This window comes from Daldinia vernicosa (assembly GCF_022497035.1).
Source record: "Daldinia vernicosa strain CBS 139.73 unplaced genomic scaffold F5Y00scaffold_6, whole genome shotgun sequence".
In the NCBI taxonomy this organism is placed as follows: Eukaryota; Fungi; Ascomycota; class Sordariomycetes; order Xylariales; family Hypoxylaceae; genus Daldinia; species Daldinia vernicosa.
This window is the reverse complement of record NW_025953922.1, coordinates 363,176-391,066: the sequence shown is the minus strand read 5'-3', so window position 1 is coordinate 391,066 and position 27,891 is coordinate 363,176. Positions and strand designations below refer to the sequence as shown.

General features: G+C 47.2%; 8 protein-coding genes across 8 annotated transcripts; 4 read left to right on the top strand and 4 right to left on the bottom strand.

The window, feature by feature from the left end:
* Positions 1 to 859: 859 nt before the first annotated feature.
* Positions 860 to 3,477, top strand: F5Y00DRAFT_273145 (uncharacterized protein; the record flags this gene model as incomplete). Its single annotated transcript, XM_048013119.1, has 2 exons — positions 860 to 905; positions 1,160 to 3,477. The coding sequence occupies 2 exons, from the start codon at positions 860 to 862 to the stop codon at positions 3,475 to 3,477; spliced, it is 2,364 nt and encodes a 787-aa protein (XP_047868481.1).
* Positions 3,478 to 4,700: 1,223 nt separating this feature from the next.
* Positions 4,701 to 6,210, bottom strand: F5Y00DRAFT_226969 (60S ribosomal protein L17). Its single transcript, XM_048006413.1, has 4 exons — positions 6,087 to 6,210; positions 5,690 to 5,903; positions 5,358 to 5,545; positions 4,701 to 5,263 (listed from the first exon to the last, which is right to left on the bottom strand). The coding sequence occupies exons 1-4, from the start codon at positions 6,087 to 6,089 to the stop codon at positions 5,105 to 5,107; spliced, it is 564 nt and encodes a 187-aa protein (XP_047868480.1). The 5' UTR covers positions 6,090 to 6,210; the 3' UTR covers positions 4,701 to 5,104.
* Positions 6,211 to 6,395: 185 nt separating this feature from the next.
* On the top strand, positions 6,396 to 8,277 carry F5Y00DRAFT_226967 (Fibrillarin-domain-containing protein). Its single transcript, XM_048006412.1, has 4 exons — positions 6,396 to 6,695; positions 6,759 to 6,901; positions 6,964 to 7,624; positions 7,684 to 8,277. The coding sequence occupies exons 1-4, from the start codon at positions 6,575 to 6,577 to the stop codon at positions 7,737 to 7,739; spliced, it is 981 nt and encodes a 326-aa protein (XP_047868479.1). The 5' UTR covers positions 6,396 to 6,574; the 3' UTR covers positions 7,740 to 8,277.
* Positions 8,278 to 8,294: 17 nt separating this feature from the next.
* On the bottom strand, positions 8,295 to 9,465 carry F5Y00DRAFT_273141 (uncharacterized protein; the record flags this gene model as incomplete). Its single annotated transcript, XM_048013118.1, has 1 exon — positions 8,295 to 9,465. The coding sequence occupies one exon, from the start codon at positions 9,463 to 9,465 to the stop codon at positions 8,356 to 8,358; it is 1,110 nt and encodes a 369-aa protein (XP_047868478.1). The 3' UTR covers positions 8,295 to 8,355.
* A 1,354-nt stretch (positions 9,466 to 10,819) lies between these two features.
* On the bottom strand, positions 10,820 to 11,801 carry F5Y00DRAFT_226960 (uncharacterized protein). The gene is made up of 2 exons (XM_048006411.1): positions 11,125 to 11,801; positions 10,820 to 10,931 (listed from the first exon to the last, which is right to left on the bottom strand). The coding sequence occupies exon 1, from the start codon at positions 11,377 to 11,379 to the stop codon at positions 11,167 to 11,169; it is 213 nt and encodes a 70-aa protein (XP_047868477.1). The 5' UTR covers positions 11,380 to 11,801; the 3' UTR covers positions 10,820 to 10,931; positions 11,125 to 11,166.
* A 1,372-nt stretch (positions 11,802 to 13,173) lies between these two features.
* Positions 13,174 to 15,232, top strand: F5Y00DRAFT_175018 (family A G protein-coupled receptor-like protein). Its single transcript, XM_048004919.1, has 4 exons — positions 13,174 to 13,858; positions 13,908 to 14,012; positions 14,080 to 14,241; positions 14,295 to 15,232. The coding sequence occupies exons 1-4, from the start codon at positions 13,599 to 13,601 to the stop codon at positions 15,121 to 15,123; spliced, it is 1,356 nt and encodes a 451-aa protein (XP_047868476.1). The 5' UTR covers positions 13,174 to 13,598; the 3' UTR covers positions 15,124 to 15,232.
* Positions 15,233 to 20,603: 5,371 nt separating this feature from the next.
* On the top strand, positions 20,604 to 22,686 carry F5Y00DRAFT_273138 (uncharacterized protein; the record flags this gene model as incomplete). Its single annotated transcript, XM_048013117.1, has 4 exons — positions 20,604 to 21,009; positions 21,069 to 21,336; positions 21,392 to 21,921; positions 21,984 to 22,686. The coding sequence occupies 4 exons, from the start codon at positions 20,604 to 20,606 to the stop codon at positions 22,670 to 22,672; spliced, it is 1,893 nt and encodes a 630-aa protein (XP_047868475.1). The 3' UTR covers positions 22,673 to 22,686.
* A 922-nt stretch (positions 22,687 to 23,608) lies between these two features.
* On the bottom strand, positions 23,609 to 26,728 carry F5Y00DRAFT_226954 (glycoside hydrolase family 15 protein). Its single transcript, XM_048006410.1, has 9 exons — positions 26,344 to 26,728; positions 26,249 to 26,261; positions 25,730 to 26,049; positions 25,162 to 25,675; positions 24,729 to 25,096; positions 24,642 to 24,665; positions 24,403 to 24,585; positions 24,116 to 24,328; positions 23,609 to 23,985 (listed from the first exon to the last, which is right to left on the bottom strand). The coding sequence occupies exons 1-9, from the start codon at positions 26,471 to 26,473 to the stop codon at positions 23,714 to 23,716; spliced, it is 2,037 nt and encodes a 678-aa protein (XP_047868474.1). The 5' UTR covers positions 26,474 to 26,728; the 3' UTR covers positions 23,609 to 23,713.
* Between the last annotated feature and the right edge of the window lie 1,163 nt (positions 26,729 to 27,891).

Below are 27,891 nucleotides of genomic sequence, written 5' to 3'. Positions count from 1 at the left end.
TTCCCACCACTGCTTGATTTCGTATTCCATTCCTTAAACAAGCTTGCCATTTTATCCGGAAAGTTCTTCTTTTCCTACCATAGTGGTCAAGGACAAACCTCATTTATTTGCTAGGCACTTTACCTATTGGACCTAGCATCTAACATAAGAAACATCTCTCAAGTTCCTATCCGTATGCTCTCGCCCCGTCAGTCCCCTCACGTCAACTCTAATCAACTCCAGTCACGCAGCGTGGAAAAACACGAAAGTCTATCGACGACGACCCCTCCGTCGTGAAAAGTTTTTATTTCTGTTGTTCCTGACTGTTTTGTTTTCCCTGCCTACTTTCTTTCCTTCTTTCCTTCTTTTACCACACCACCCTTCACAATTACCACACTTTTCTGCCTCATAGGCCCAACCTGTCACACCACCTTATTTCAAGTGCTGAACTCTCTGCAGTTCAGATTATTCTTGAACTTTATTCCCCTCCTCCACCCTTACTTCTACTTCTATTTCTACATCTTCCACTCGCACATCCTTTTTGGCAACAGAAGGGTCTGCAATAGCACAATACAGCATACACCACACGTGCCCTAGACACCCTTCTAGTCTTTCCTTGATAGGGTCTTCTTTCTTTCGAGGGCTCGCAAGCACGCATCAACAAATTGTTTCTGGCACCATTGTTACTATCTTTTCCACCTCGTCCAGGTTTCCCAGGCTACACCTAACACGCCCTGTATTACGGGTCAAAGGCACCAATTACGGATCCTGTCACTACAAACCACTAAGCTCTTACACATTTGTTTTTTTTTTTTCTTTTCTTCCTGGAACATCAACTGAAAGACCACCTACTCATACCAGCTTGTGACCAGAGTCTACCATGACTCCTCCTAAGTCTATCATGACTACTATGACTGTTCGTCCCGGTAAGTAACATTTCTCTGTGTCACTATCCTATATACTCCCCCCAACACTACTACACCTATCCTTGTTATCATCTTTGCAATTTCCTTTTCCTTCGAGTGTGTTGCATATTAGGTATACACTACCTTTTCGCGCAACTATGGTGCCCTCCTCCCTTCCCTCCCCTACTTCTATCTCACGTGCCCTTATACACCTACCTCACTGCCCTTTAAAGCCCTGACATGTATAAACCAGCACTGTTGCTAACTTTCTCAAGAAGAAGGAGAAGCCAAGCCTGGCTGGCCTCCTGGCCGCGTGCCCATAGAGCTATTCAGCATGATCATAGAGTATCTGCCCAAACACAGCGCTCTCAAGAGACTGCGCCTTGTCAACCGGGAATTCCACGAAAAGACACAGATTGAATTCTTCCAGAACACGGTAATCAATGTGGGCTTGAAGTTCAACGATTCATCGGATTCTGGCAACTATCACGTGGATGGTTCGACTGCCCCTGGTGACATCACGGAGTTCATTATGAGCCACAACATGTTCCAGCGCGCGGCTCCATTCGTCCACCGCCTCGCATTTGCTCTCGAAATAAGTGAGCAGGAATTAGCGTCTCCCGAAGTTGACGAGGAAGACGAAATTGAGGTGTGTCCCTGGGGCGTCTACAGATGGCCTGTTGATCGCGAGAGTCGTAGCTGCAACTTACGTCTGGACAATATCACCAAGTCTTTGGAGCGTACTAGAGGAATCTCTCATATCTTGGGCCAAGCCACGAACATCCAGGAACTTGCCCTATCATGCGGTGGCGGTTTGGGCTATCTCCAGGGCCCGGATGTCAGTGTCCATATGCCACCCGGTCCGCAACCGATCTTCGGCAACCCCCACCCGGTTCGAGCGGCCGCAGACAGGTCGCTACCCTCTCTTAGAGTCGAGTTTCGCAAGCCTTATAAGCAAGAAAAGATGGAAAAGCGACTAGCTGGCAAGGGAGTTACCCGTTGGGGCATAGCCTGGATCATGAATCAACTCATAAAGGCCGACCGTACCAACAAGCTTCCGTTCACCCATGAGAACCGAACGCGTGCTGCCCTTCCCGTGAGCCGCTACGGCGAGCAAAGGATCACCCGACCCGCTCCTTTGCAGCCCTCTAATTACCGCTTGCAACCGGACCTTCTCACAGACACCCAAGTGAGACTCCTATTCGAACATGTTACGGCGCAGCAGGCGCTTGTCCAAGCGTTCGTACTTGGCGCTATTAAGCACGGGGACTCTTTCGAATACTTGACCAAGCTCAACATCGCGCGTCTTTCAAGCTTCCATGTACATCAACTGTGCGTGGAGGAATTCTGGTCGGCACTACCCCAACTGGAGGAAGTGTCTCTGGCCATTGAGCCTGAATGGAGATCAGTGGCCGTGGAAGACAAATACACCGTCGATGTAAGACAGGTTTATCCTACCGACGCGCTGCCCAAGGTCTTCACGCTGCTCAACGATCACATCGGTCGACAACCGCACATCAAGCGAGTCCATTTCGAGTGGCTCTGCGGAGGCGAAATGGCTGCCGGCTGGCTTCAGAGAAACAGTTACGTCTTGCCCGCGCCGTTCTTGAAGAAGCATCGACTGGTGATCTGTTCAGGAGAGGACAATCTTCTCATCCTCCCCCACGTCACACACTTGTCTCTCAAGAACTGCTGGTTCGCTCCGAACGTATTATATCGAATCATCCACACCATGGCGAAGAAGCACTCCCTCGTGTCTCTTGAGTTGGAAAGCGTCTCTTTGACTGGCCCCCCGCTTTTCCGACAAGTTGCATCAGATCCTAATCAAGGTATGCCGGATGTCGATCCGGCTTATCAGCCATGGCCTCTGCCGCTCGATGCCGCACAAGGCCAAAAACTCCCGGGTCTGATTCAAAACCCTCTCCCGCTATCCTGGAGCCACATCATCGACATGCTGACACCAGGCCCGACGATCAAGGAGCGCGTCTACGCGGAGGAGAACCCCTACGGCCCGCAGTTGCGCATTCGAAAGGAGCTCAATCTCCGAAAGCTCGTGTTCAAGTCCTGCGGCTACATCGAGATTCCGGACTCCCGCTTCGTGTCGAACAGACGCTTCTGGGGACTATTTTACCCGCATCAGCTCAACCAAGCAGTTTATCTGACGGCCCTGCGATATCGCGAGAAACGGCGATTGTTCGTCGATTTCATGCAGGTCAATACTGACAGACATCTGGGCCGGATCAGCGAGTTGAGCGATCCCCGCGAGCAGCATTGCATGATGATGGTCTTTGGACTGCGCACGCTCTGGGAATACGGAATCACTCATTTCCGAGCTGCCATGCGAGACGGCGTCGCAGTTCCTGGCATCGGCCGCTTCAGCGGCACCATCGACGCCGATTCGTTCATGAGAGTCGATTCTGACGACAAAGCCCAAGCTTACGAGTTTGACACTGGATTATTCGACCATGATTACCAGAATGAGGACGAGGACGGCCTCGATGCTATGCTGAAGCGATTCGAGGTGGAGATGGGTTACCAGTTCCCGCGACCGGATTCCAATGATAATGGCAATGCCAATGCCAATGCCAACTAAACTAGTTGTTCAGAACTGCTCACGACACACCTATCACACCTATATGTATTACATTCCGCCTCACAAGGGGCCTGCGTATTATAAACACGCATCGACCTCAGCAGGCTTTTCACTTTCAGTCTTCGCATTTTCCAGTTCATTTTCTTATGTTTCAGCATGACCACCTTCACCCACTCGCGCACCAGGCGGCACACGGCACATGGCACACGGCACATGGCATACGGCATACGGTGTTCAGGAGGTTCTTTCGTGCGACTATTTCTTTGGTTTTTTCCTAGTCATACTTTGTTACACCAAAATAAGTCGACATCGACATCGATATCGACGATTAATTACCCGAAAAACTACTACCAGGCCAGGCGTTAGTTAATTTTCTATCCATCCTCTCGCATCGACATCAACATCAACGGCGGCGGCGTTGGAGAAAAGAAATTTGATTTCTGCATGATATCACCCGGCTGCAAAGCGGCACACGGGCAGGAACCATAACTATTGGAACTTGGAAGTTCAGAAAGGCACTTGGAAACCAAGGGCTTTGGAAGCCCAAGGGCCGTACTAATATGATGTGTGTATTCACTTCGTCGAGCAGCAGCAGCGCATTTGCGTTAAGCTCATTAATTTTTACCTATCCCCTTTCCGTTCTACGAACTAATTTACGAGTCATGGTCTCCTGGAGGCCATACGGGGCGGGCGATTTGGTTGGTTACCTTTATCCATGTTCTGGAGACGGGAGAACAGAGGACTTTTACTTTGCATAAGGTGGACGATTCATAAGGTGGACGACTGCTTGTACTATACTTTTGGCATGGCATGATGCTCATGGCTCATCTCGCTTGAGAGATACGGTGCGGATTTTGATACGTTGCTAGTTTTGCTTGTCTTTGAGTTTTACATACTATGCAAACCCCGATGAGATTCACTCAGTAATAATGACCCCCGATGAGATACATTCAATAATAATCACTGCCCATTATACCCCCATCTGAACTGCTTCCTCTGAAAAGTGATAATATACTAATTCGTAGTTCAGGTAAGTGTGGGATCTTAAGCGTAGTGAGGCGATGGTAGTTGGAATGCCTCTGTAGCTCTACACTAACATAATCTGTATCCAAGGTATAATAAGGTCCAGTTTGAGTGAAGTAATTCGTAAGTCTTGCTCCTTGCTAGTAGACGAGGACGTCTGTCTTTTCTTACAAGTGGTTTAAGAAGAGACACACGAGGAATAGAAGCGCAAACGTCTTAAATTAAACTATACTTTATATTATTATCCTGCCTTGCTTTTCTGGCTAGTAGTTGGCCATCTTGACGGACCCAAGAACACATATGGAGGGAATGGACTACGGGAAAAAGCATAGAAACACGTAGAAGACTAGTAATTCGTCACAATCAAAACGGAAGATGTAAGAGATGATCGTTCAGAAACTTTTTTGCGCGTTATTTGGGGGAAAATCCACGAAGATTTTTGATTTCGCAGAGTTGCATGCCAGAGAATACCTAGACCCATGCTTTACGATAACCGCCTTGACACCTGGAGTTTAAAAGCAACTTTAACCCCGAACCGTTAATCTCCATTAATCGTCACACCCCCTACCTTCACCGCCTCGTCCCCGTCATCTTATTTGGGAATCTATGCGGCAGTGATGGCCTTGCGGATACGGGCACCGCGTTGTCTCGAGCTCAGGTGAGCCAGCTCGCGGCTGACGACTTCCGGGGACTTCTGCACAACTTCCTCGCCTTCGGTCAGGATGAGCTCAATGTGGCACGGGTTCGACATGTAAGGGTTGATCTGTTACGGCTAATTAGCAAAACCGCTTATATGCAAAATTTCATCTGGCCTTAGGAAACTTAATGGGCAGAAGAAACAAGTGGGGAATACGTACACGACCGTGAGCTCGGTAAGTTCGTCTTCGCTGCTTGGGGGCCTGGTTGACTTGGATATGCTTGACGATCAAGTTGCTGGTGTCGAGGCCCTTGGCATCGGCGTTGGACTCAGCGTTTCTGAGGAGGCCGAGGATGAACTCGGCAGACTTAACGGGCCATCGAGCCCTGGTGACACCGAACTGCTTGCCTGTTTGGGTCGACCATGTTAGCTTGCTTGTCTATCGTAATGGCTATAACCGCGTAGCAAATATCATTGAATTCTTTTTTTATCCTCCCCACCAATACTCTGAAGTCTTGTAGAGGCAAATCCGTAGAGACAAGATATTCGTACCTTGGGCTGTTCGGCCAGTGCTGCCGGCGTATCGTCGCATGGGGACGGCCTCAGTCTTCTCCTTAACGTGCTCGAGGAACTTGACGGCGCGGGTCAATTTCCAGCCGTTGATGGCCTGGGCGGTCTCTCGGGTGTTCTTGAAGGAAACACGGAGGTAGGCACCGCGGGCGCGGGCCGACTTCGCGGAGTCAATCTCGGTGGCAGCGTATCGAACCTATGCGAGTAGATTTACCATTAGCTACCCAATTCCCCGTGTTCGTGGTTTTTTTTTTTTTTTCTTGCATCGCGAGAAGTCGTCGACGGTGCGCACTCAAGCCGTACACCGAATTTGACATTGCGGTTGTCGCAGAACGAATTTGCATTCGACGAATTCACTCGAGCGGGATTCTGAACGTACCATCTTGGCTGCTGTGTGGTGTTGAGGTGGGAGATGGACTCGATGTCGTTTGTTAGATTGAAGATTTTCGCGCAGGTCAAAGTTCGGGGAAGTTCAAATTGTGGAAATTGAATTGTGCCCTCGCTTACTGCCCTGAATGGTACGTACTTCTTTTTTGGATGATATGGACCTAAAAGAGACCCACTTGGTCAAAGCGTCGCTTTCTTTATCGATAACGAAGTTTTATCGTAAAATCTTTGCGGTAAATATTCGGCTTTAATGATCGGAGCTCGGGCCATGTAAACTCAATTGAACTCTATCAGCGGTACCTTTAGCTCCAAAATTTTTTTTTTCTTCTGAAGCTCGAAGGAAATTTTATGGGAGCTTAAAGTTAACATAACTTTTCCTCCAATTGTCTCCGCGAAACCCCTAACGCGACAAACGACGCGATAATACTTATCGCAGATATCGCAGGAAGCATACTTAAATAATCCTCTTATTTTTAAAACATGGGCTTTACTCCACGAGGAGGTAGAGGCGGTGGCCGCGGTGGTGGCGGCCGAGGTGGTTTTGGCGACAGAGGTGGACGAGGTGGAGGTAGTTTTGGCGGCCGTGGAGGTGGTGGACGAGGTAAGTTAATTCCGTAAGCTCTATATATTTCAGTATATTAGTTATTAACCATCTGCTGCACAGGTGGTGGCCGAGGCGGCTTCGGTGACCGAGGTGGACGTGGTGGTGGTCGCGGCGGTCCCCCGAGAGGAGGACGAGGCGCTCCTCGCGGTGCTGGACGCGGTGGCGCGAGAGGCGGCGCAAGAGGTGGTGCCAAGGTTGTTGTTGTAAGTTACAGGGCCTTGTTATGAGCTACCTCGTGAATATGATCATCCTGACCATGTTTTAGGAGCCCCACCGTCACGAAGGCGTTTTCGTCTCTCGAGGCAAGGAGGACCACTTGCTCACCCGAAGTATTGCCCCTGGCATCGAAGTCTACGGCGAGAAGAGGGTTACCGTTGATAATACTACTAAGGCCGAGGATGGTACGCCTATTACCACCAAGGTCGAGTACAGAATCTGGAATCCTTTCCGGAGTAAGTTGGCAGCCGGTATTATCGGTGGTATCGACAACATCTACATGAAGCCGGGTTCCAAGGTTTTGTACCTGGGTGCTGCCTCTGGCACATCAGTTTCTCACGTTTCCGATATTGTTGGCCCTACTGGAAATGTCTACGCCGTTGAATTCTCCCACCGATCTGGCCGAGACTTGGTCAACATGGCCCAAAACCGAACCAACGTCATCCCTATTGTCGAGGATGCCCGACACCCCATGAAGTACCGCATGCTCGTACCTATGGTTGACTGCATCTTTGCCGATGTTGCCCAACCCGACCAGGCCCGTATTGTCGCGCTGAACGCACACATGTTCCTGAAAGTTGGCGGTGGTGTAGTTATCTCTATCAAGGCGAACTGCATTGACAGCACAGCTGCCCCCGAAGCAGTCTTCGCGCAGGAAGTGCAGAAGCTGAGAGCAGAGCGTATCAAGCCCCAGGAACAACTGACACTAGGTATGAATTATTTCCCCTTTTTCCCTTTTATTAAAGTTGCTTACCACTAACTATCGTAGAACCCTATGAGCGAGATCACTGTATCGTGATTGGACAATACCAAGAGGCGAAGTAGGCACCTTATAGGCTAAGAGGAAAAGAACCTATTTTGTGTTATATTACGGTCTTGATGTAACGATCATAATCCACGTGGTTCGTGGGATGGAGTTATTCCCATCAGGGCAACGGCGACTAGGCGTTCGGAGGGTCGGTTTATTGATATTTCATCTGTGCATCAGTTTCCATAGGGAAAAGTCTATCTGGTCAATACCACGCAAGCAGTTCGATCCACACATTTGTCTATTCAATCTGTTGTTATAAGGTATATTCTCGCGACTATGGCATGTTCATTACATCGCCGTATTGTCAAGACCTAGTATCTTAATCTAGATTGCTGTGATTCTAGGCTAGCATGTCGAGACCGGTAGCTTTACTCCCTCATCAACCGTTGGCATAGTATACGAGACAGAGACCTTTATTTACTTCCCCGTACATACCACAGCACACCCTATCCAATCGTGCGAGCTTAGTTTTACGGTGTTCAGCGTCTAGTAAAGCTGGGTACCAGCGATTAATATTTGCTTAAATGACTAACATAGGTAAACATCCATACCTCTAGCTTTTACCAGCAACTATTTTGATAGATCCTTGACTGTCTAGAGAGTTATCTAGAAGGCTTTTCGCGTACATATTCAGTCGTCTCCTACTTCTCCAAAGCTACTCTGATCCCTTATGCTCCACTGGTTGAGGCCCGCGTTAAGGTTGGGATTCGATGAAGGCCCCGACGCTTCGCCGCCGCAGCTAACGCCTAGTAATCCAAAGCCTGAGATGGGCAAATTTCCATTACCGTCGCCAACACGTATCCCCTCGCAAAGTATATTTCCCTGGGACATCGCAGGCCCGCCGTCTTGTGGTTGTGCCGGAGGGGCCTCGAGCGCGGGACATGCTGTTGGCGCAGACCAAGGGGGCCAAGCCCACGGCCCAGGCGTTGGTATCGGACCTATCTGCTCTTCTTGCTGCTGCTGGCCCGCTTTGCTTGTAAACTGGTTAATAGGAGGCAGAGAAGTAGCAGAAGCAGTAGACGTAGACGTAGACGACATATCTCCACCGACTAGCAACACCCGCACCACAGGCTCCGGCTGCCAGTCCATCTCATCCGCCGTCCCAAATTCGACTCCTACTTCGTCGGCCCACGCGGCGAAGCGCTCGTTGCATCGGTTCAAGGCGTGCACGGCCCAGTTCCGGAAGCGCAGGTTTGCGCGGCGGACGGAACTGCATTCTGTGCAGAACCGCATGTTGTTGTTGCTGCTTTTACCTTTGTGGACGCCGTTGTGGGTGTGTTGTCGTGGGGAGAAGAATGAGGAGTTGTTGAATGCGTCGTCGATGCTGGTGTTCTCGTCGAAATCGGTGTCGGCGTTGTCTGTGCTCGCGGCCCTGGGGTGTCTCTGGCGGTTATGCTTGTTGTTTTGGTTGACGCTGGAGTTGTTACGGGAGTTGGTTCTGTGCCCTTGAGTGTCGTGGTAAGAATTGTGGTTGTTGCGTGAGTATTGGCCTTGCGAGAAGGATGGGGCGTGGTTGTTCTTCCTGTTATTGCTGCGGTATGGCGATCGGCCACGGCCACGCAGCGGATTATAGTTGTTCTGGCTTCTTCTGTTATCCGGCGGATGGCGACCCTTCACGGTCGGAGAGTGAACACCGCCCATGGGGTAATCATCATCGAAGTTTACGCTTCGTGGACCTCGTCTATTGTTAGCGCAAGTTGCTGGGCCCCGGAACCTATTGTCATTTCTTTTCCTTGCCATGACCTCCGTACTACTCGCTCCCTAGTGTGCCTCTCTAAGTTATTTGATTAACTTGTATTCGATATGACCCGTTCTCCCAGGTTGAACGTATGTAAGTTCCACCGATGCCTGGGGTCGCTGGAAAGATTTTGGTAGACATATTGACACTGCGACCCCCAGGACGCTGGAGGGGAGCCTGGTATCTCTTAAAGGGAGCTCCCTCCATCTTACAGGTTCTCTGATTTCTATATCCTGAAAGGGTGCAAGCCAACCACATAGGTTTTATAAAGTCAGTCGGCACGTTCTAGAAAATAAAGGAAAAGACTTCCGGAAATAAAGTGACGATATCCCCCGTGGGTTACGGAGACTATCCGTAGAAATTTGATGCCGTAGGGGCCGCGAGCTCTAGAAGTTTTCTATCGCAAGGAGATTTGAGTCGTCTTATTTAACTTAGTACACAAAGAGCACCCCAGATAGCACGGGAGAACTCGTCGGTAACCATGCAACGGTTCTCAAGATTCACTTAGTAGACAATGCCGAATGTGAAGGCCGGGAGAGACATAACTGAACGAACGAATAGTGCTTGACACCTGTGTCGGATGCTGAAAGCCGTGGACCTTTATGAATGTAGGCGAATTTCTATTATGAGACATAGTTTCAACGCCGACAAGGTTGGTTAAGTAGATATAAAGGTTTATTGTTTGGCCCTAGGTCTAACAGAGCATTGAGTGAGGACATAATATGCCCCTTTACATGTAAGTTCGTTTTATTGTTGGCCTATTGCTTCTCCTTTTCTTATCTTTCATCTAAAGACGTAAGAGACTCAATCCAAGTAATCTTTAGCAAACCTCGACATCGTCATCATAGAGGACAGTATGTATCTTGAAGTTTCATCGGGGTCCTCTTTAGGAAATCCTGACCGCGCTCGGTTTATCTTTTACCATATCGAAAATGATTGGTAGTTAATGAAATCATGTTTAACTAGTGGTGTTGAAGAACCTACTATCAACATGGTTACATCGCGCGGACGCTCCAACATACCTTCGTTGTGCTATATCCGAATCTCGATAGGATACGAAGCTCTGCACAACCTTGAAGATGTGATTGCCCCTGCATCGGGGGTCCGAGATAGTACCCGCGGCAATTCTCGGATTCCTCCGGTGGGTTTACTAGTCGCGGAGATTTTATAAAGACCACGACGTTGGATTATGCGGTGCTCTGTGCGGCCCTACGTGTCAGCGTGTTCTCGTGATGGGAGTGAAGAGGTTTTGCATACGCTTTGACATTTAAAAAGATATTTAGCTGCTTGGCGACTGGGCCGTGAGCCATTTGAGTACTTCCCCCAGATCCCCAAGCTATCGAAAAGAAGGCTCACCGACGCTAGGATTTATTTCACTACTAAGGCAACAAGGGTTCTTGGCGCTAGACGAGGGGTTCATGGGAAAATATGTTGAGAAATATTTTCTAGATGTTGTGGTGCGTATAAACTATAGCTCTGTCTGGTTTGGATGAAAAACGCTAGTTTCAATAGACTTCGGACCGGCGCTGGGACGAAAACGACTTACAAGCATTTATTGGTCTACGGACACCAAGTTATTCCAAAGTTTGACAAGGAGAAGGGTTAGAAAAATACCCGATGTCGTTGACCTGTTGCTGCCCAGCTCCCGGAGGTTGACTTACATAGGAGTCTTTCCTAGCGGATAAAGACAGAAAGAGGTTAACCTAGTCGTCGGGTTCCTGGCTGGGCGACTTAAAATGAGCACTGTGTACATGGTTGTAAATTGTATAAGTCATGGTCATGGATTTGATTTTGTCCCTGTACCCCGACCATAGCCTTTCTTTTAAGACGGTGGGGGATCTCCAGACGATGAAGCAGCATGAACCGGGTAAATAATCAAACCACAACAAGGCCCCTGACGTTAAGAAGCCTATCATAGCTTTTCGTTTGGCATGGAATAACTATAGTCGTTATCATCAACTAGCTGTATTTGCTTTTGAAAAGGAAAGACCCTTGAACGTAGCTTGTCTGCGTTTTTTATACGTGCTCCTTTCACTTAACTGTGGTGCTTATACGATAGAATCGGATCCGTCTCTGAGGGAATGGCGCCGGTAGGGCGACTTGATCGTCGAACAACTTGAACTGAGCTTAGACGGCTCCTTGGCGAGGAATTGGCAGCTCGGGTTGTTATTACGGTATAGGACATAGTATTGGCTATGCCGCAACATTTTATAATAGCTAATTGTGCCCCTATTCTGCTATAAGAAATCTCTGCGCAGTATGTCCGTGCTGCCGTGTCTAGAAATGCAAAATGATGAAAGTAGATCACCCCGTGGGGATCGCGAAATCGTAGTTGGCCTCATTCAAAATCCTGTAGGGGCTTTGGAAGCTTAGGGGCTTTAGGGACCGCACTGCCGCATAATAAAACGTGCACGTGCCATATTACCTAATAAACGAATATACTCTGATTAGGTAACTTCCAGTTTGGTGCATATTAGGTAATAAACAGATTATCCCCTATCTTACTAACTACATATCTACTATGTACAATACAAGCCGGCTTTTGCCTACCACGGTTGGCGTCAGCACTTATCCCATCTTACCACACTATCTCATCATCTTCAACCGTGAGAATTACTTAGGTAAGTATAATTACATCAGCATAACAACCGCAACATAGACACTGAACGAGGATTTGGATAGCGTGGTCACGTCTGAAACATGTACACACCCATATCGTTGCAGAAGAGTGATGCATATTCCGTATACCTACCGACCTAACAACTGAAGAAGATACGCGGCCTGGATAAACACCAATTCGCCTATTCTCATTGGAAGGTCTCTCTCAGCCAGCCTATCCACAGTCGGAATCACCGCCACCGGTAATAAGATGGCTTGCTTGATAGCCATCATTATTGCCTATCACAGTAGTATTCCCCCTACTCTAATGAGCTGTGTCATCCACAGATGACCACAGAGGCGCATTTCTGCGCATTTTCCAATAGTCTTCATAATATCATCAGCAGTCCCATCCCTTTTATTTTCGATCGCTTCTCTTAACCGCACTGTTCCTAGCTCTTGTTGCTTGACGTGCCAACCGTCTGCATGGCGAGAACACCGTCGTCTGCCAAGCTGGGGTAAAAGGTTACCAAGGATATGGAGCCTGGTGCGCCTGGTACGCCTGGATATGTTTCGACTATTATCCACATATCTTGGAGTCGCCTTAGCTGCTCGAGATGGGCTGAAGAAATGTTTACACCTGCATACTGTGTAGTACAACTTCTGTCCGTCAACGAAACGGGCATAGACGCACGTCAGCGTCAACACCCTACAGGTCGGGAGGAAAACATCCTGGTTCTCTACGGCTTATAACTGTTTCTCTGATTGATATTGCTGGTCACATCCTAGAATAGTCGGCCTGCTATCCTTGCTCGCCATGCCTGTGCCTTTCTCAATACTTGCCGCACATTCTCTTTACTGTTCAATTTCTTATTTGATTGGTCCTGGTACTTGAGGAAACCTCCCAGGAGCCGAAGCCCTTCTAGTTCGCTTTAGTCAAGCACCTGGTCCCTGGCACAAAATATACACGGGGCTTGCTTTATTAGTCGCGTGGCATCCTAGTCGGAATCCAGGAGATACATATGTAGTATTCTGCCCCTTCAAAGATGCGATGAAGAATATCCACATCAATAGGCAAGGCTTAGATCCATGCCATCTCAAATAAGTTTACGAGTTTAGTGTGAATGGACGCCGGAGCTATAAGATTCTCTCGAGACCCGAGTGTTGATGCTATAGATGGACAAGTGGACCTCAGAACTTCGTTACGATTCATGAATCGCAAACACATCTAACTAACTCAACCCTATCGATATTTGACGACTTATATTGGTTTGCGTATCTTATTCACGTGGATAACGTTGACTGCTGGGAAGTCAAACGTTAATTAGTGACTCAGGCGTTCCTTCGGCCAGTTATGCAGCTATCATATTCCTTCTATCGAGTGAAGCAAACATAGATCCAGCATCTCTATTTGACTACCGAATCGGTAGCGGGCCGTTCCTGTTCGTACGATATATCAGCTCGGAGCCCGACAATCGAACCAACTACGCCCGAATCCCTTTGATTCTGATATTAACTACTACACGTGTATACGAAAATGGGGCGCGAATTAACACTTGGAGAGCTCGAGGCGATCAGCGTCATTGAACGAGTTGGCTCCATATTCTCGCTGTTGGGATGTCTTTTCGTCATCATTACCTTCACTTTCTCGAAGGCTTTCCACAAGCCTATTAACCGCCTAGTCTTCTATGCCTCCTTCGGTAATATGATGACCAACGTGGGAACATTAATGTCGAGGAGATATGTGATGCAGGTTGATACGTTTGGATGCCAATTTCAAGGATTTCTTATACAAATGTATGTCATTTGCCAATACACACGCGCTCAACTTACTAAACTATCCAAGGTTCCTGCCCGCTGATGCTTTTTGGACATTGGCTATGGCATTTAATGTCTACTTAACTTTTTACTACAAGTTTGACGCTGCTAGGCTCCGTATGATGGAAAAATGGTTAGTTCAGACTCAAACTCCATCGTCTAAAAGCTAAATGCGAAAACTCATGCAATATCAACTTCAGGTACCTCTCAATATGTTATGGCGTCCCATTCGTTCCCGCGCTCACCTACGTTTTCGTGAGAACAGAGTCGGCTGGCAGGATGTATGGCAATGCCACTTTATGGTGTTGGGTTAGCTCGGGATGGGACATCTTTCGGATCATTACTTTTTACGGTCCTGTCTGGTAAGGGTTAGGGAATTGATCCGTTCAAGATTTACATTGCTGACAATGCATAGGGTCGTTATCTTACTTACAATGGCTATTTATATTCGGGCAGGAAGGGACATATATCAGAAGCGCAAGCAACTACGGAATTTTGGCGCCAGCAGCAGCGCCCATGATCCCGATGCATTGAATATGAACGACCCCTATTCAGTGAAGACAACCGAAGTAACAGTCACGTCCGAGGCTGCTGAAGAGAGTGGAAGTGGAATCGACCTCGCACCTCTTGGACGATTCGGCATGAATAAGAGCAAATCGTCGTACTCGGTAACAATATCGTCGAATAATACAAAAAAGAGTAACAGTAAAGCGCAAGAGGAGGATGTCGTGCTTCCTATCCAAAACAACGTACCACAGACACCATCCACAGCCCAGTCACGAGCAAAATCCCAAAAGAGAAGGGCGAATTTCGAGGCCAATAATGCTGCGTGGTCATACAGCAAGTGCGCCATCCTCTTCTTTACGGCGCTCCTTGTCACTTGGCTTCCTTCGACAGCGAATCGCCTGTACAGTATCATCAATACGAACGATGCGCTAGCATCCCTCGAAATTATGAGCGCAATTGTCTTACCTCTTCAGGGGTTTTGGAACTGTCTGATATACATTGCGACAAGTTGGGAGGCGGTGAAGATGTCTTTCTCAGATCTCCAAGTCCGTATCACCGGTCAACGCCGCGAGTTGAGCCAGTACGGCAACGAACACCAGGATAAACGAAATTTCGCATTCAGGCTTCCAAGCCGAAGCTCACATAATAAGGACATAGAGAGCGAATCAATGACGGAATTAGCGAATAGCGGCAGGACGTCGCAATCTCACCAGGAAGTGAGAGGGCAAGCGATATAACGGTATCAGGAATTAGATTTTTGTTTATATTTTTATTATTTATTTCACTTCTGAAGTATACACACGCATACCCAGGTATGTATCTTGGAAAACGATGTCTTACGCGTGTACCAACACCTTGTAACCATATAAGCTCTATCATCGAGGATTATCGACCAAACGACACACGATTCAACCACCTAATTTGGCATTCTAGAACTCCAGACGTTGCAGCGTCCCTGAGTTTCGCTTCTTGCCAAGCTCAGGTTGGATGGCTCGGGATAGACTAGGATAGAAACTTGGTTTGGAAGATACCGCATTCTCTAAGAAACAATTGATTCTAGGGCACGGACCATGGAGATCAACTATACGATATTTGGAAATGATTTGAGCACATCTTGCTGTGGGGTGCTTTAGCGAAAGCCGGATGTGGTCTAAGTCATTGCAAATATAGTGTAGTCGACGCCCGTGGTCCGTGCCCTAGAATCAATTGTTTCTTAGTAGATGCGGTAGGTGTGATTCCGCTGTGAGGTAGTATTGCCCCCTGAGGCAGCGGGACGAGGGCTAGACTCGTTAGTCGGTCCTTTCCCCTCAACGCTAAAGTAGTCAAAATATGGAGAAGTTCAAGCTTCTTGTTAACCTTCCTACTCGAGCACCGAGTCAAATACATACGCGTGCACTACGCCTGTAGCGTATGAATTACCGGACCCAATAATGGTTGAGCGGGCGCATACTATGTAGGTATGCAGGTACCCAATATAATGATAGATCTAGCCCAGCGATTTAATTTGAGCTCATTCGTATCTCATTCTTCTTTGCATATGTTCTTTATTTCCGATACTGCCGACTTAAAAGCGAGAATGAGAGGAGGTGGCGGTGAAAGGCAAGATTTTCGCTGAGAGAAGAATGTCTAGGTACCTACCTTAGGTAGGTACCTGTTAAAGACGTAACATCGTGCATGATCTGGAGAGTATGTATTTTTCCTGGCCTATCTCGGTTCTGTCTAGCGCAGTGTTTAATACATTGTCCCCATTAGCACTGTTTGAAAAACATAACGACTAGGTATAATAACAACATTGATAACTTTGTACATAAGGCATAGAGTATGAATATGTAACTAGGGAAATTCCCATGTGAGTTGGGTTAGGTTAGGTATCCGTAGGAATCGTAGAAGCATTGAGGCGGCCCAGGTCGTAGTAGGATGCGGAACTTGCCCGTCGGATCTCCTTGGCGTACATATACTAGGTAGAGCATTACGTTCCTGATGACAGATCAGCAGATACAGGGTCTTTTGGCATATTAGCGTGCTTGGCTGTTGGGGTATAGGTGAGTTATAGAGGTATGTGTTTTATAAGTAATAGGTATAGCGAGGTGAACAAGTAAAAATATAGCGCCCGTAAGGCTGATCTGCTACTGTGGTACCTACTATGCCTGTATGCGAGATTTGAAGGCTCGCGCGGGTGAGAGGCGTAGCAAGATTGAAGATTTTCTAGAATTATTATTTACTTGGCTATACCAATGACTTTATATTACCTATTATCATACGTCCTTAAAAGACTCAGTTAATTAACAATTTATACCGTCTTTCCACTATCTATAAGGTATAATCATATTAAACCCTTCCCAATCCTTACATTTGGAAGTTTCAAAAATACGGGAGTTGGGTTCGACTTTTCTCGTAGGTAGGTACATACAGTGTATTCATAGTGTAAAAGACCCTGGGGATCTATTGGCCAATCAACCGTCACAAATTCGAGTTCTCAGGCTCGAAAAGGTAAAGCTACTTGCCCTAGGAACCATGTACACCTGCATTAGCACACAGGTTCTCTGCGGTAATCTCCCCAAATGTGGAAGACTGGAAGACTTTTCCTCTTCTAGATCTGATATACCTTATACCTACCGGAATGATAATATCGTTTATTCCCCAAATATGGATTTCTTACATAATTCAGCTTGTTAAACTTGCCGGAGAAATGTCAAAAGGAGCAGTAAAGCAACGGGGCGAACGCAAGGAGAAAAATTCTCGGTAACGCAGAAATCTCACCGTCGTATTTCATGCAGCTTTCATGCAGATATGGAGATCCATGGCTTCGGGTCTAGCGAATTGGACCTAACGCTGGACCTGTCATAACGTGCCATCGCGCCCCCAGATATAGTAGTGATCAGAGCGCTCGGTTCCCTCTGGCTGGCAATTGATTATGGACCGGGGGACGTGCAAAATTTAAGATACTCCACTATATGTAGGACTCTAGACATCACTTTTACACCATTCCGTATATCGTGCTTACATGATAGGTAATAGTCGGCGTTGAGTTGAGTCCGCGGATAGAATGACACAGTATCTCAAGTATGTTGCACGCAGTTAACTGGCCCTACTATAACATGGTTAAGCGAGCTTCGATACTTCCTCTACTCATCTTCTCCTCCAGCAACCTCGTACGTCAACTGTGAATCCACATGCTCAATGGCCGAACTTATGTACCAGGTCATTACTTAGAAAGAATTACAAAGCCGCAAGCATACCCCTTGACTACCTAATGATCATCAATCTCCGTAAGGCTATCACTTTCGGCTACTTCCAGTAAATGATTACGCAGTGGCATCGTCCGTGCGGTCGAAGTGCTCTTTCGGCACGAGCCTCGAGTTTAACGACGGTTGGACGCCTAATATATCTACCATATGCCTGAAAGATCTCTATGCGCTTATCAGATGAACGGTAGGCCGGATGCATCCACAGCATGCACGTACTATATGCTAGCACGTAGGTAATGCATCTAGCAAACACGCTTCGGTGGGAAGCCATGGGATTGGAAGAGATCTGACGATTCGCTTCCATAGGTTGTACCGCGAAAGTCCGAGTTGCCCGCTTGCTGGAGAAAGTCAGAACACATGCTTAGCCCAAGCTATGCTTTATTAACTACTATACGAGATGCTAGATACTTAGGTATTGATAATGGGTGTTGGCAATATCAAATCTAGCCATAACCCTCTTCACGTGATAAGGAGGTGTATATAGGAACAGACAAATCGAAGCGCAATCGCAAACACCCATTACAGATCCATGATGCTGTTCCTGCGTAGGAATATGCAGGTACGAAAGCAAGCAAGCGCATGGGATGGCCCCTACATATGCACCTAATGGAACGCCTTTTAACTCGTCCCGTAGACGACCATCTACAGGATGGAATGGCACATCGCTTATCTACCTCAGCAAGTACCCGCACGAACACCTGAGCCCCAAGTTGCTTGCCTTGAAGTCGTCATACGGCCCGGGCTCTTATTAGCTCTCGAGATCTGCTGCGGAGTGACGGCTCGGCGCCCTGTCTCCTCAAGCCACAGATACCCGATCTATGGGTTCGATGTGTGGGTGGCTGCAGCTTCTCCAAACGTGCGCGGTTCGGGTATCCTGGTACGCATTCCAATGTTTGCTGCGATCCTGCTACGGTCCGTGGATCTCGAGGATGATGTTGTTTTGGAAACCAAGGAATTGGGTGCGTGGTGGGGCTCCCGCCTTCGTGAGAGACTAGATTCTTACGTTAGGACTCTTCGCTTCTGGTGGTATTCCGGATGGGTTAAAACTTATAATTGATAAAAAGAGCTTAGTTATTGGTTTTTAGAATGATTCACCTCTCCGTAGCATATATAATGGGGGACATGCTACGTCGACCTTGGGGCGTAACGCTTCAACTCGATTTTTTTTGGCTTGTCTTGAAAGTATTTGATACTCTTGACCTAGTTATAGCAGAGGCTCTAACAGAGGTAAGTATTTTAATTTAGTCTTTAGCCAAGGTGGTAGAATGGTAGCATAGTTGCTATGAGGGTTGAATAAGATAATAATTAGATGGTTCGGATAGGAGATGAGGCTCTTTTTATAATCCACTCTTTACAAGGTAATCAACCTTTGGTTCGCCGTAGCCCTTGGTATTCATATTAACTAGGTCATATTCATATTAACTACCTAAAGTTTAGGCAGTTAAGTCTTTAATAAGCGACATTCTTTAAGTATCACGACGTAGGCGACGGCCAAGTATTATTGCCACATGACTAAGTGTGATTTGAGTTAAAGAAGCAGGCATAGATTTAATAAGGTGCATAGGTAGATATTTTACTGACTACTTCGTAGATGCGGTGTGACGACGAGTATTTACTTAGAGATTTCATCGTAAGCCGTATAGGTTGCCAAGGCAATATGCCGGTTGCGATATCTACCAAGGAGTATACACACCACATGCCGTCTATTAGAGGATGGTCTTCCTAATAGACAGTAATAAGTAGATGTAAACTATGATTAAGGATATAACAAAAAGAGCGCAAGAAAAAAAGAGCTTGTTGGTCTTCAGCATGCTCTATGATGCTATTCTGACGAAGAGCTCTCAACCTTGAAAATAGCGCTTTGATTTCTCTGTTCCACGTAGTTATAACGTACTTTTACGCCTACCTCCTAAGTATCACGATCTTCACCGCGGCCTAAGAGACCGAGGTGTAAAAAGGAACGTGGATCCACTGATGGACCAAAAAAAAAAAAATACACGCACACACAAAAAACAAGCAAACACCAAAGTGGAGTGGAGGTGCGTATCGTTTGGCAGATACGTTTGGCAGATATGGCTTTCCGGAAAGGTCGGGGATAACTCTAAGCGGATTTGGAAGTGTCAAAGAGCGCCTAGAGAGGAAATGGACGGGAAGGTGCGTCTCTCGATCTTATTAGTGCAGGATCCCGCGGTCTATCTCTCGGGTCGAGCAGGTACGAAGGTGATGTATTTGCTGTACTTGCCATGAATTCGAGATGCAAAACCGGCTTAGAATTTGATCCAGCTTCAAATTTGTCTCACCTTTCAATCTAAGTTTCCAACCTTCTTCGGATTCTAACGTGTTTCTCAGGTGGTAGGTGGTAGTTATCCAGGATCCAGTCTCATCACTTCTCCTATCTCCCATCTCCCATCTCCCATCTCCCACTTTATATGTCTTGGTTTACAACCTAACCTTAGGTACCTACCGCCTTCTGCATCCTTACTTCATTCACTTCGAGTCCCATCAATAATTCCGTGTCACTCTGGAGTCTGGCAATTGAGGCAGTCAATTCGTCAACAGCGAGTGGCGGAACTTTTGAACCTTTTACCAATACCACCGTACACGAAACTCAGCCATCTTGGTGAATCTCTTTTCTTCTAACCCCCTAACCCCCTAACTAGCCAGCCCCTTAACCCTCCGATCTATCCGATACCTGATCAAAACCAACACGAGAGGAATATATGAGAGGACTCTTCTAATCCTAGATAATAATAACATGGCTCGTTCAATCCTTCTTGGAAGTTAACTTGACTGCCGATGAAAATTTGGCCCGTCATTACACTACATTTGTGTCACGATTGCACTGGATTCTTGAAAGTCCCCATCTACCCAAGCTACCCTCATTATACCGATTATACCGATTATACCGGGAAGGATACCAATTCTTCACAGAAAGGCCTTAGATGGCAAGTTAACCATAAACAGCCATCATGTTCGACGTTATCTGGACTGACCCCAACCGGGAGTTGGTGGGCGAGCGGATGGTGAGAAAAGAGCAAGAGGCTAAGATGAAAGAAAAAGAGAAAAAGCAAAAGTCTGAGAATGGCCGTCAATCTATATCGACCGAGAGCTCGACTTCTAGTGACCGGGGGTTTGGAATATTTTCGGCTAGAGGCCGACGGAAGGCCCCAACGTCGCCTAAACCGAAGGATCCGACTACATCACCCACACCTCCAGCTCGAAACGTTAGCAAGGCCAACCGAACATCGTCTTATGGTGTCAAGACTCTGCTTCACCATCAGGATGAATCGGAGATTACTGTAAAACCTGCGGAGAGAGGCTACCTCACTGCCCAAGTTTCGGAAGCGGCCGATGTCTCTAGTCTATCGTCACCAGGTAGGAAGCCTGAATCCTCTTAGATGATATAGTCGATCGCTAATTCTCGGCTGCGGTAGATTCCACATTGTCGAAATGGACGGATCCATCTGCTGTTACCAATATCACTGGCGTTGGGGCCTCCATGAGCGATGCCACTACCAGTACGAAGTCGGAGTATTTGATTCAGACTCTAGGACCATCTTCATTCATCACAAGAACTACCGAAGTAGTATACTCGCCTCATGATCCAGAGACGGACATCAACCAGTTGATTTCCGAAGTTCATATCTCGGCTAGCCGGACAAAGGCCCCAACACCGCCAATACCGGAATTCGCAGAGAGAACGTAAGTCTACCAAACTTATAACTTGGTAACCAAGACTATCCTAACTCCCTTCTAGGAACTTCTTAGCATTTGATGATCCCGGCTCTACTAGACCTTCTTCCAGATCGCTGCATACGCCACCTCCTATCGAATTCCAGAATAATACCGGTATATATACTCCAGGATGGAATGGTATCGATAGACTAGGAAATGCAGACGCCTGGAAGCCTCCCCACGAGTGGGATTGCACACCTAACAGAGAAACGGTAACCCAATCCGAAGAGGAAGGATTGCATAATTCGTTGATCAGTGACGATTCCGATAGATGCATGTCTCCGAGTCTTGCGGCGCTACAACGTGAGGTTCGAATGATGGCAGCAGCAAGTCCAGAGCTTATGCTTGCCAATATAAAATCTAACATGGGTCATTCTTCGGACGCAACAGTTTATAAAGAACTTGAGATGACTAAGAAACGTTGGATGTTTTCTGCCCTACAACATGAAGGATATGTTCCACTCGTAGGGTGTACAGATAGCTGCCCCGGGAGTCCGGATTCGTCAAAGCCCCCTGGATCTCCTAGGATTCTTGCACTTTACGAATCTCAAGGTATGTAACCCCGCGAGGAGGCATTTTCCTTGAACTTTTCCTAATGATACATACCTAATTAGCATCTGCTTCATTTCTCGCTGCTCTACATCCGCAAACATCGATATCACACCTGTCGCCAAAGCCAATATCGCCGAACTTATTTCCCAACGTCCAACCGCTACTTGTGCCAGTGATATCTGCATCGGCAGGTTCTCGGCCACTTGCTCCACAGTTGTACTCAACTGTGACATGTCTACCTATGCCTGCATTGTTTCCTTCGAGCGAGATCCCTCCACTTCTCCGTCACATCTACCGCTGCCTCGCCCCCGGCGGTGCTCTACACTTAACCCTTATAGACCCTCAACCAGTCTCATCTTCAATGGGACCAAAACTGCGACAATGGTTATTCGAGAACCTCTTGATACAACTCGAGAAGAAGTGCCGTACTACGTTACCAAGTGACACATTTCCCGCCTGGTTAGCTGTTGCGAAACTTCGTGGATTCGGAAGCACCATCACAACTATCTCTGTACGTGCCGTACATGAGTGCGCTGCTACGACAGAAGATATGAAAGACCAAACACCGGTAGAAAGTGAGCTCCGATGTCTCATCGCAAGGATGTTGTGGCAAGAGATATGGGGAAAATTTGTCCACGCCGACCGATGGTGGTGGGAGGAGGAAGACATAGTCCAGGAATGTATTGAAAGGGGGACATACTGGCAGTACTCCCACATCGTGGCAGTCAAAAACAATAGGCAGTCATCTTAGCCTTGGAAGTTGCACGCAAAGTCATTCTTTTGGGAACTGGGCTATCAAAACGGTAAGCAACTATCTGCTCGAGCTACCTCATCGTATGGTGTATGGTTGTTTGAGAAAAATCATTCGGCAATACTGCGCTTTATATGCTACTAAGGACGCAAGACGCCTTTATAGTAAGTTATCTGAAAAGCTGTCGCGCTATCTAACACGGCGAGTCACATTCACTCTTACCAAGGTCTAAAATGTTGGTGGAAGATACCCGGATGCAAGTCTTTCGTTTAGCTGATATTCATTTGGTGCTCTCTTGTCACGGATTATATATGCTAACTTTGATTATTTTATCACCCTAAGCATTTCTAATAAGTGAGCGAGAGAGATCGCTAAATGTACCTACATTTCCGTGCTCGGAACTATTGTGGCTAGAGCAAATAAAATTCTTATTTACTCTAAATGCCTCCCATACGTGTACGTAGGTAACGTTTCCCCTTATATTTTCGTGCTTCTTCGACATGTGGATTGCATTATAAGCCTACAACTCTTGTCCCTAAGACGAATCTAGGCGTTGGCCCGACAATTTGGGTCCCCGAAACCACATGATATTGTTTGTTCTAGAATCATTATGGTTGGACCCTCGATGGCAGGGAATATTCTGTGATGTCATTAGGGAGTATGAATGGTCGCAAGGGGGCGGCAAGCGAGTGCTTGTGTACCTCTCGCTACCCGAGTTACGTGCGTTTGGAAATGGCACAGGCAGTCTGTTTACCATACGGTTAGATCGGCTGGCTTACTCGCGAATGAGTACACAGCTACAAGAGTTTTTCTTTGGAGCAGCTTTTCTTTGTCCTTTCTAGAAGTATATTGGTATTGCTAACACCTATATGCCAAGGAATTTTAACTTATATTCCTCCCATCGTCATCCGCTTCGCTATAGGTAGCCCCTATTTTCCTCCTTCTCCCCCACCACCACCACCCCAGTGCGATATTACCGCGAAAGTAGGTGGTACCTAACGTACCAATCTAGCGTCACGGCCGATCCTTTCCTTGTATTTCTCACCTCCTGGCGTAGTCTCTCGCGCGGTCGAGGTTAAAGGCGGCGCTGATAAGGGCGAGGTGGCTGAAGGCTTGGGGGGTGTTGCCTAGCTGCTCGCCGCTGCGGGCGATCTCCTCGGAGAACATGGACAGGTGGTTGGAGAAGCTGAGCATGTTCTCGAAGAGGTTGACGGCGCGCTCGAGGTACCGCGGCTCGTAGACGGACGCGCGGGTCAGGGCTTCGACGAGCCAGAACGTGCACATGCTGAATGCGCCTTCGTGGCCGCCGACGCCTGGGGGAGGGGGGGGTGAGTCGTGTTAGTAGATTGGGTTAGGTACGTATAGAGGTGAGTGGGTGGGTGGGTGATATCGGGGGGAGGGAGAGAGAGAGAGAGAGAGAGAGAGAGAGAAGGGGGGGCTTACCGTCGTGGGCGAGTTCCGTGTTATACCGGTAGACTAGACCGGCGCTCGTTAGCCCGCCTTTATCTGGCGCGAGAAGGATCCGGTCGACGGTGTTGAGGAAGCGCGGGTCGTTGGGGGTGATGAAGAAGACTAGGGGCGCGATTAGGATGGAGGAGTCGAGGATGGTGTTGTTTTCGTAGCTTTGGATGAAGCTATCCATTTTTGTGTTGTAGCCTGGTCGTCTGAGTTAGTCTGGGTATGTTGGTGGGGGTGGGAACGGGAAAGAGAAAGGGGGAGGGTTTGTCTACCTTTCTCCATGACCTCTTCGTAAATAGCATCTCGAGCCTTGACCCAATTTGCGCGGTTGGGGCATGGAAGACAGCGCTTCTCGGCGAGGCGGATACCACGGTCGAAGGCGACCCAGAGCATTATTTTCGAGTAGACGAAGTGTTGCTTGTTGTTGCGGACTTCCCATATCGACATATCGGGTTCTTTGAGGCCCTCTCATTAGTGATTACTTTCCTCTAGACGATGGCGTTTTACATACCGTCAAGTATTGTTAGAACGTGGTCTGTCTTAAGTTAGCCGTAGCCTTTTTTTTCGCCCGGGGTTACTTGGGTGAATTTCAACTTACCCAGCATTTTGCGAACCGAAACCCAAGTGTCCCATGATACAGGCTTTCCATACTTGTTGTAGAGATATATGCCATCCATAAGTTCGCCATATGTGTCGAATTGCTTATGGAAGGCGGCTCCGTTGCCGATTCGGACCGGCCGACTACCTTTGTAGCCGTCGAGGTGGTCAAGCTCTACCTCCGGTATGTCAGGCTCACCCCTAATGGTAAACATGATGGGCAGGTCGGTGCCCTGCGCTGTAGTCTTCCGTAGTATTTCGCTGATGAACTCCATATAAGCATCTGCTTCTTGCGTAAACCCCATCCGTAGCAAGATGTAGATGGTGAAGCTAGAATCTCTAACCCAGGAGAAACGGTAGTCCCAGTTTCTGTGCCTTAGGTAGTTAATTATTGTTTTTTCCTCGCAGCTTAACAGAACAGAAATAAGACCTACCGAACTCCACCGATCGCTTCGGGTATTGAGAATGTAGGAGCCGCGACTATGGCTCCGGTGGGCTCGTAAGTTAGTAGCTTTAATATCATGAAACTTCGCATAACCACCTCGCGCCAGGCGCCCTTGTAAGTACTTTTGGAGAGCCAGTTGGCCCAGAACGCCTGCGTGTCATGTTGTCGAGCATCGAGGATCGGACTCGTGATGTTCTCCGTAACGTGGTTTGGTAAATCTGCTCGAATAATGAACGAAGCCGCCTGTCCCTCTTGCAGCGTAAAATGGGCGACAACCCCCTCGCCTTTCATGCCATTTCTCAGCACCTTTTTGAAATGAAGGACTGGACAAGCATGCGACCCCTCGCCGCCACAGTCGATAGTCACATCGAGCTGAAGCTTCAGGCTCTTGCTGTGGAAAGTGACAGTCTTGCTCTGGGGACTCTCAACCCCACGCACGTCTTGCAGTACGGTAGTCGTGTGGGACTCCCTTGCATAGTCGAACGCTGGGAAGACGTCCACGTCTTGACGCATATTAGCAGCTTGACCTTAACGATGAAGACGATGGAATGACAGACCTAATGACATGCAGCCGCGGATGCACTCGACTCGCCGGACTAGCCATTTCTTCAGCTCTTCGTATACGCTCCTGGCCTCGCGATAAGCACTGTGCTTGTACTTCATAAACTGAACGGTAGACTCCTTGGGCCGGGGAAAAAAGTCTACGACGTCGACGACGCCTTCTTCGTTGATATAGCGAGTTTGCAGGATGGCGGATGATGGAAGGTATTGCTGCTTGGTCGTGTATGATGAAGGCTCAGGGGGGGATATGTTAAAGTAGCCTCCCTTATCCTTGTCTAGGAGACGGCCAAACACGGATGGAGAGTCAAAGTCTGGCCTATGACTGGGCTTAGCTTGAATTCTTCTTAACAACTGCTTCTTGAATCTAATAGACTCAAAATAAATACGTATATAGCAAAAGGCAGTTAGTGACAGGCCGCCTTGCCTTATTCTCTAGTATCCCCCCTTTTGGGAGAGACCGGGTGGATCAAGGTCGAGTAGAAACCTGGGACGACATCATGTTAAGAAAAACTTACCAGCACATGAAATCTGATTAGGTAAAGCGTCCTCTTGTTAGCTTTCTTGATACCTAACGAAATTTTCAAACTCAAGTAAAGAGGTCTTCGCTCACCTACACTCCCATCCATGCTTACCAACGCGCAAGTTCTCATATTCCCAATCATTCCATAATTCTCAATCGGAAGATACCCAGCAGCATCTCTTGTAGAGACATTTAGGGTATTACACTTAGCGGTAGCCATGGCGAGTGAGGATGAGGTCGAACGGGCTTATGGTATGAGAGCGGAAGCTTCGGAGTCTTGAAATGCCTACTTTCTTCTTACAACAATTATTAACAAATTTGAGTGTGTATAATCTTATTATGAGAGTACTTGACTAGTTTTCCTAATCCGTAAGTTTCAAAATGGTATACGTAAATATCTTGAACAATAAAGCTGAGTTGCAGAGCTCTTCTAATATGGCTATAAGTATAGACCTGACATCATACTAAAGTCATGAAGTGGATTAAGAGAGTTCTAGTGCAAGCTCCCCATGATTCCCCGGGGCGGCTACTTGTTAACCTAGTGCCTTTTGTATTATATAATCAGACATTAGGACTAACTACATAAATGTGTCTTAGTAAGGCCACTGCATGAAGGCGGCTTATGTGAGTGCCTTATTCTTATGGTGCAGTTAAGACCTTTGAGATTGGCACATGATTACCTAAATCTAGAGGGCTTTGATATCTTAGCTATCCCAGTTATCTAGCTTACATGAGTTGATAATTACCTGATAATGGATAAGTTTTAGCTATGTTGTTTACATACGTCATCAAGTTGATTATAGCTGTTTCAAGAGGAGCAATCTCGGCGTATTGCAGGGCAGCCTTATGCATTGCAAATAGCCGTGAAGTTAAGCCGAGGTCACATCGCTTTTCGCGAGTTAGTGTTTTATATAGTTATACTAGCAGAATCAGACAGAATATAAACTTATAAGTGTAAATAATAAGTAGAGGTTTTAACAAATGGTCAATAGCCGTGTTGGAACGGCCTAGCGAATTATTCATAAACCTCCGCTACACCTAAGAACTACTCTACTGCATACTTATGCAATATCCTTATGAAACATCGTTAGGCCCTGGGGTTCGATTCCTCAGATGGCCACTTCAACACGCTTTATTTTTTCCTTTTTTCTTTTTCAACACCCACCCCAACCACTACGCCAGCGTTTGGTGCCCCTTTGGAAACATTTCATCTTTGATGTCATGGGATTCAAAGGAGCTAAAATAAAATCCAGAAATGGCTTTATCTTACAAAGACGATATATACCCAAACTGTACATAAATCGTATAGACTAACCGGGGAAGGTTGACGGAATCTGTTCCTAGGTGCAGAAAAAGGCAACATCTTAGTAATACCAATGGTAGCCTGCTGGCAAAAATATAGGAGAAATGCGACCGAAAGTGTATTCAAGAGGATTAAATTTCTTCAAGTCGTATAATTTGACGGGCTACGAGTAGATACTATGTAGATGGGCATAGTTGGGTTTAAGGTTCTGATGTGTGAGGAACTATAGATCTAAAAATAGACTTAACTAACCTTATATGGAGACGGTTGGCTAGATCGTATATCTTATCCATTACCTGCAGGATTAGCGCTTAGTACCAATACCTTTAATGTTG

Coding starts and splice junctions, on each gene's coding strand:
- F5Y00DRAFT_226967 (XM_048006412.1), top strand. CDS start 6,575: ATGGGCTTTACTCCACGAGGAGGTAGAGGCGGTGGCCGCGGTGGTGGC. Junction 6,902..6,963: donor GTGGTGCCAAGGTTGTTGTT/GTAAGTTACAGG, acceptor ACCATGTTTTAG/GAGCCCCACCGTCACGAAGG. Junction 7,625..7,683: donor CCAGGAACAACTGACACTAG/GTATGAATTATT, acceptor TAACTATCGTAG/AACCCTATGAGCGAGATCAC.
- F5Y00DRAFT_226954 (XM_048006410.1), bottom strand. CDS start 26,473: ATGGCTACCGCTAAGTGTAATACCCTAAATGTCTCTACAAGAGATGCT. Junction 25,676..25,729: donor CCGCGGCTGCATGTCATTAG/GTCTGTCATTCC, acceptor ATATGCGTCAAG/ACGTGGACGTCTTCCCAGCG. Junction 23,986..24,115: donor CACGGAACTCGCCCACGACG/GTAAGCCCCCCC, acceptor CCCCTCCCCCAG/GCGTCGGCGGCCACGAAGGC.
- F5Y00DRAFT_175018 (XM_048004919.1), top strand. CDS start 13,599: ATGGGGCGCGAATTAACACTTGGAGAGCTCGAGGCGATCAGCGTCATT. Junction 13,859..13,907: donor CAAGGATTTCTTATACAAAT/GTATGTCATTTG, acceptor AAACTATCCAAG/GTTCCTGCCCGCTGATGCTT. Junction 14,013..14,079: donor CTCCGTATGATGGAAAAATG/GTTAGTTCAGAC, acceptor TATCAACTTCAG/GTACCTCTCAATATGTTATG.
- F5Y00DRAFT_226969 (XM_048006413.1), bottom strand. Junction 5,546..5,689: donor CACTGGCCGAACAGCCCAAG/GTACGAATATCT, acceptor CGACCCAAACAG/GCAAGCAGTTCGGTGTCACC. Junction 5,264..5,357: donor CTTACCGAGCTCACGGTCGT/GTACGTATTCCC, acceptor TAGCCGTAACAG/ATCAACCCTTACATGTCGAA.
- F5Y00DRAFT_226960 (XM_048006411.1), bottom strand. CDS start 11,379: ATGATAGGCTTCTTAACGTCAGGGGCCTTGTTGTGGTTTGATTATTTA.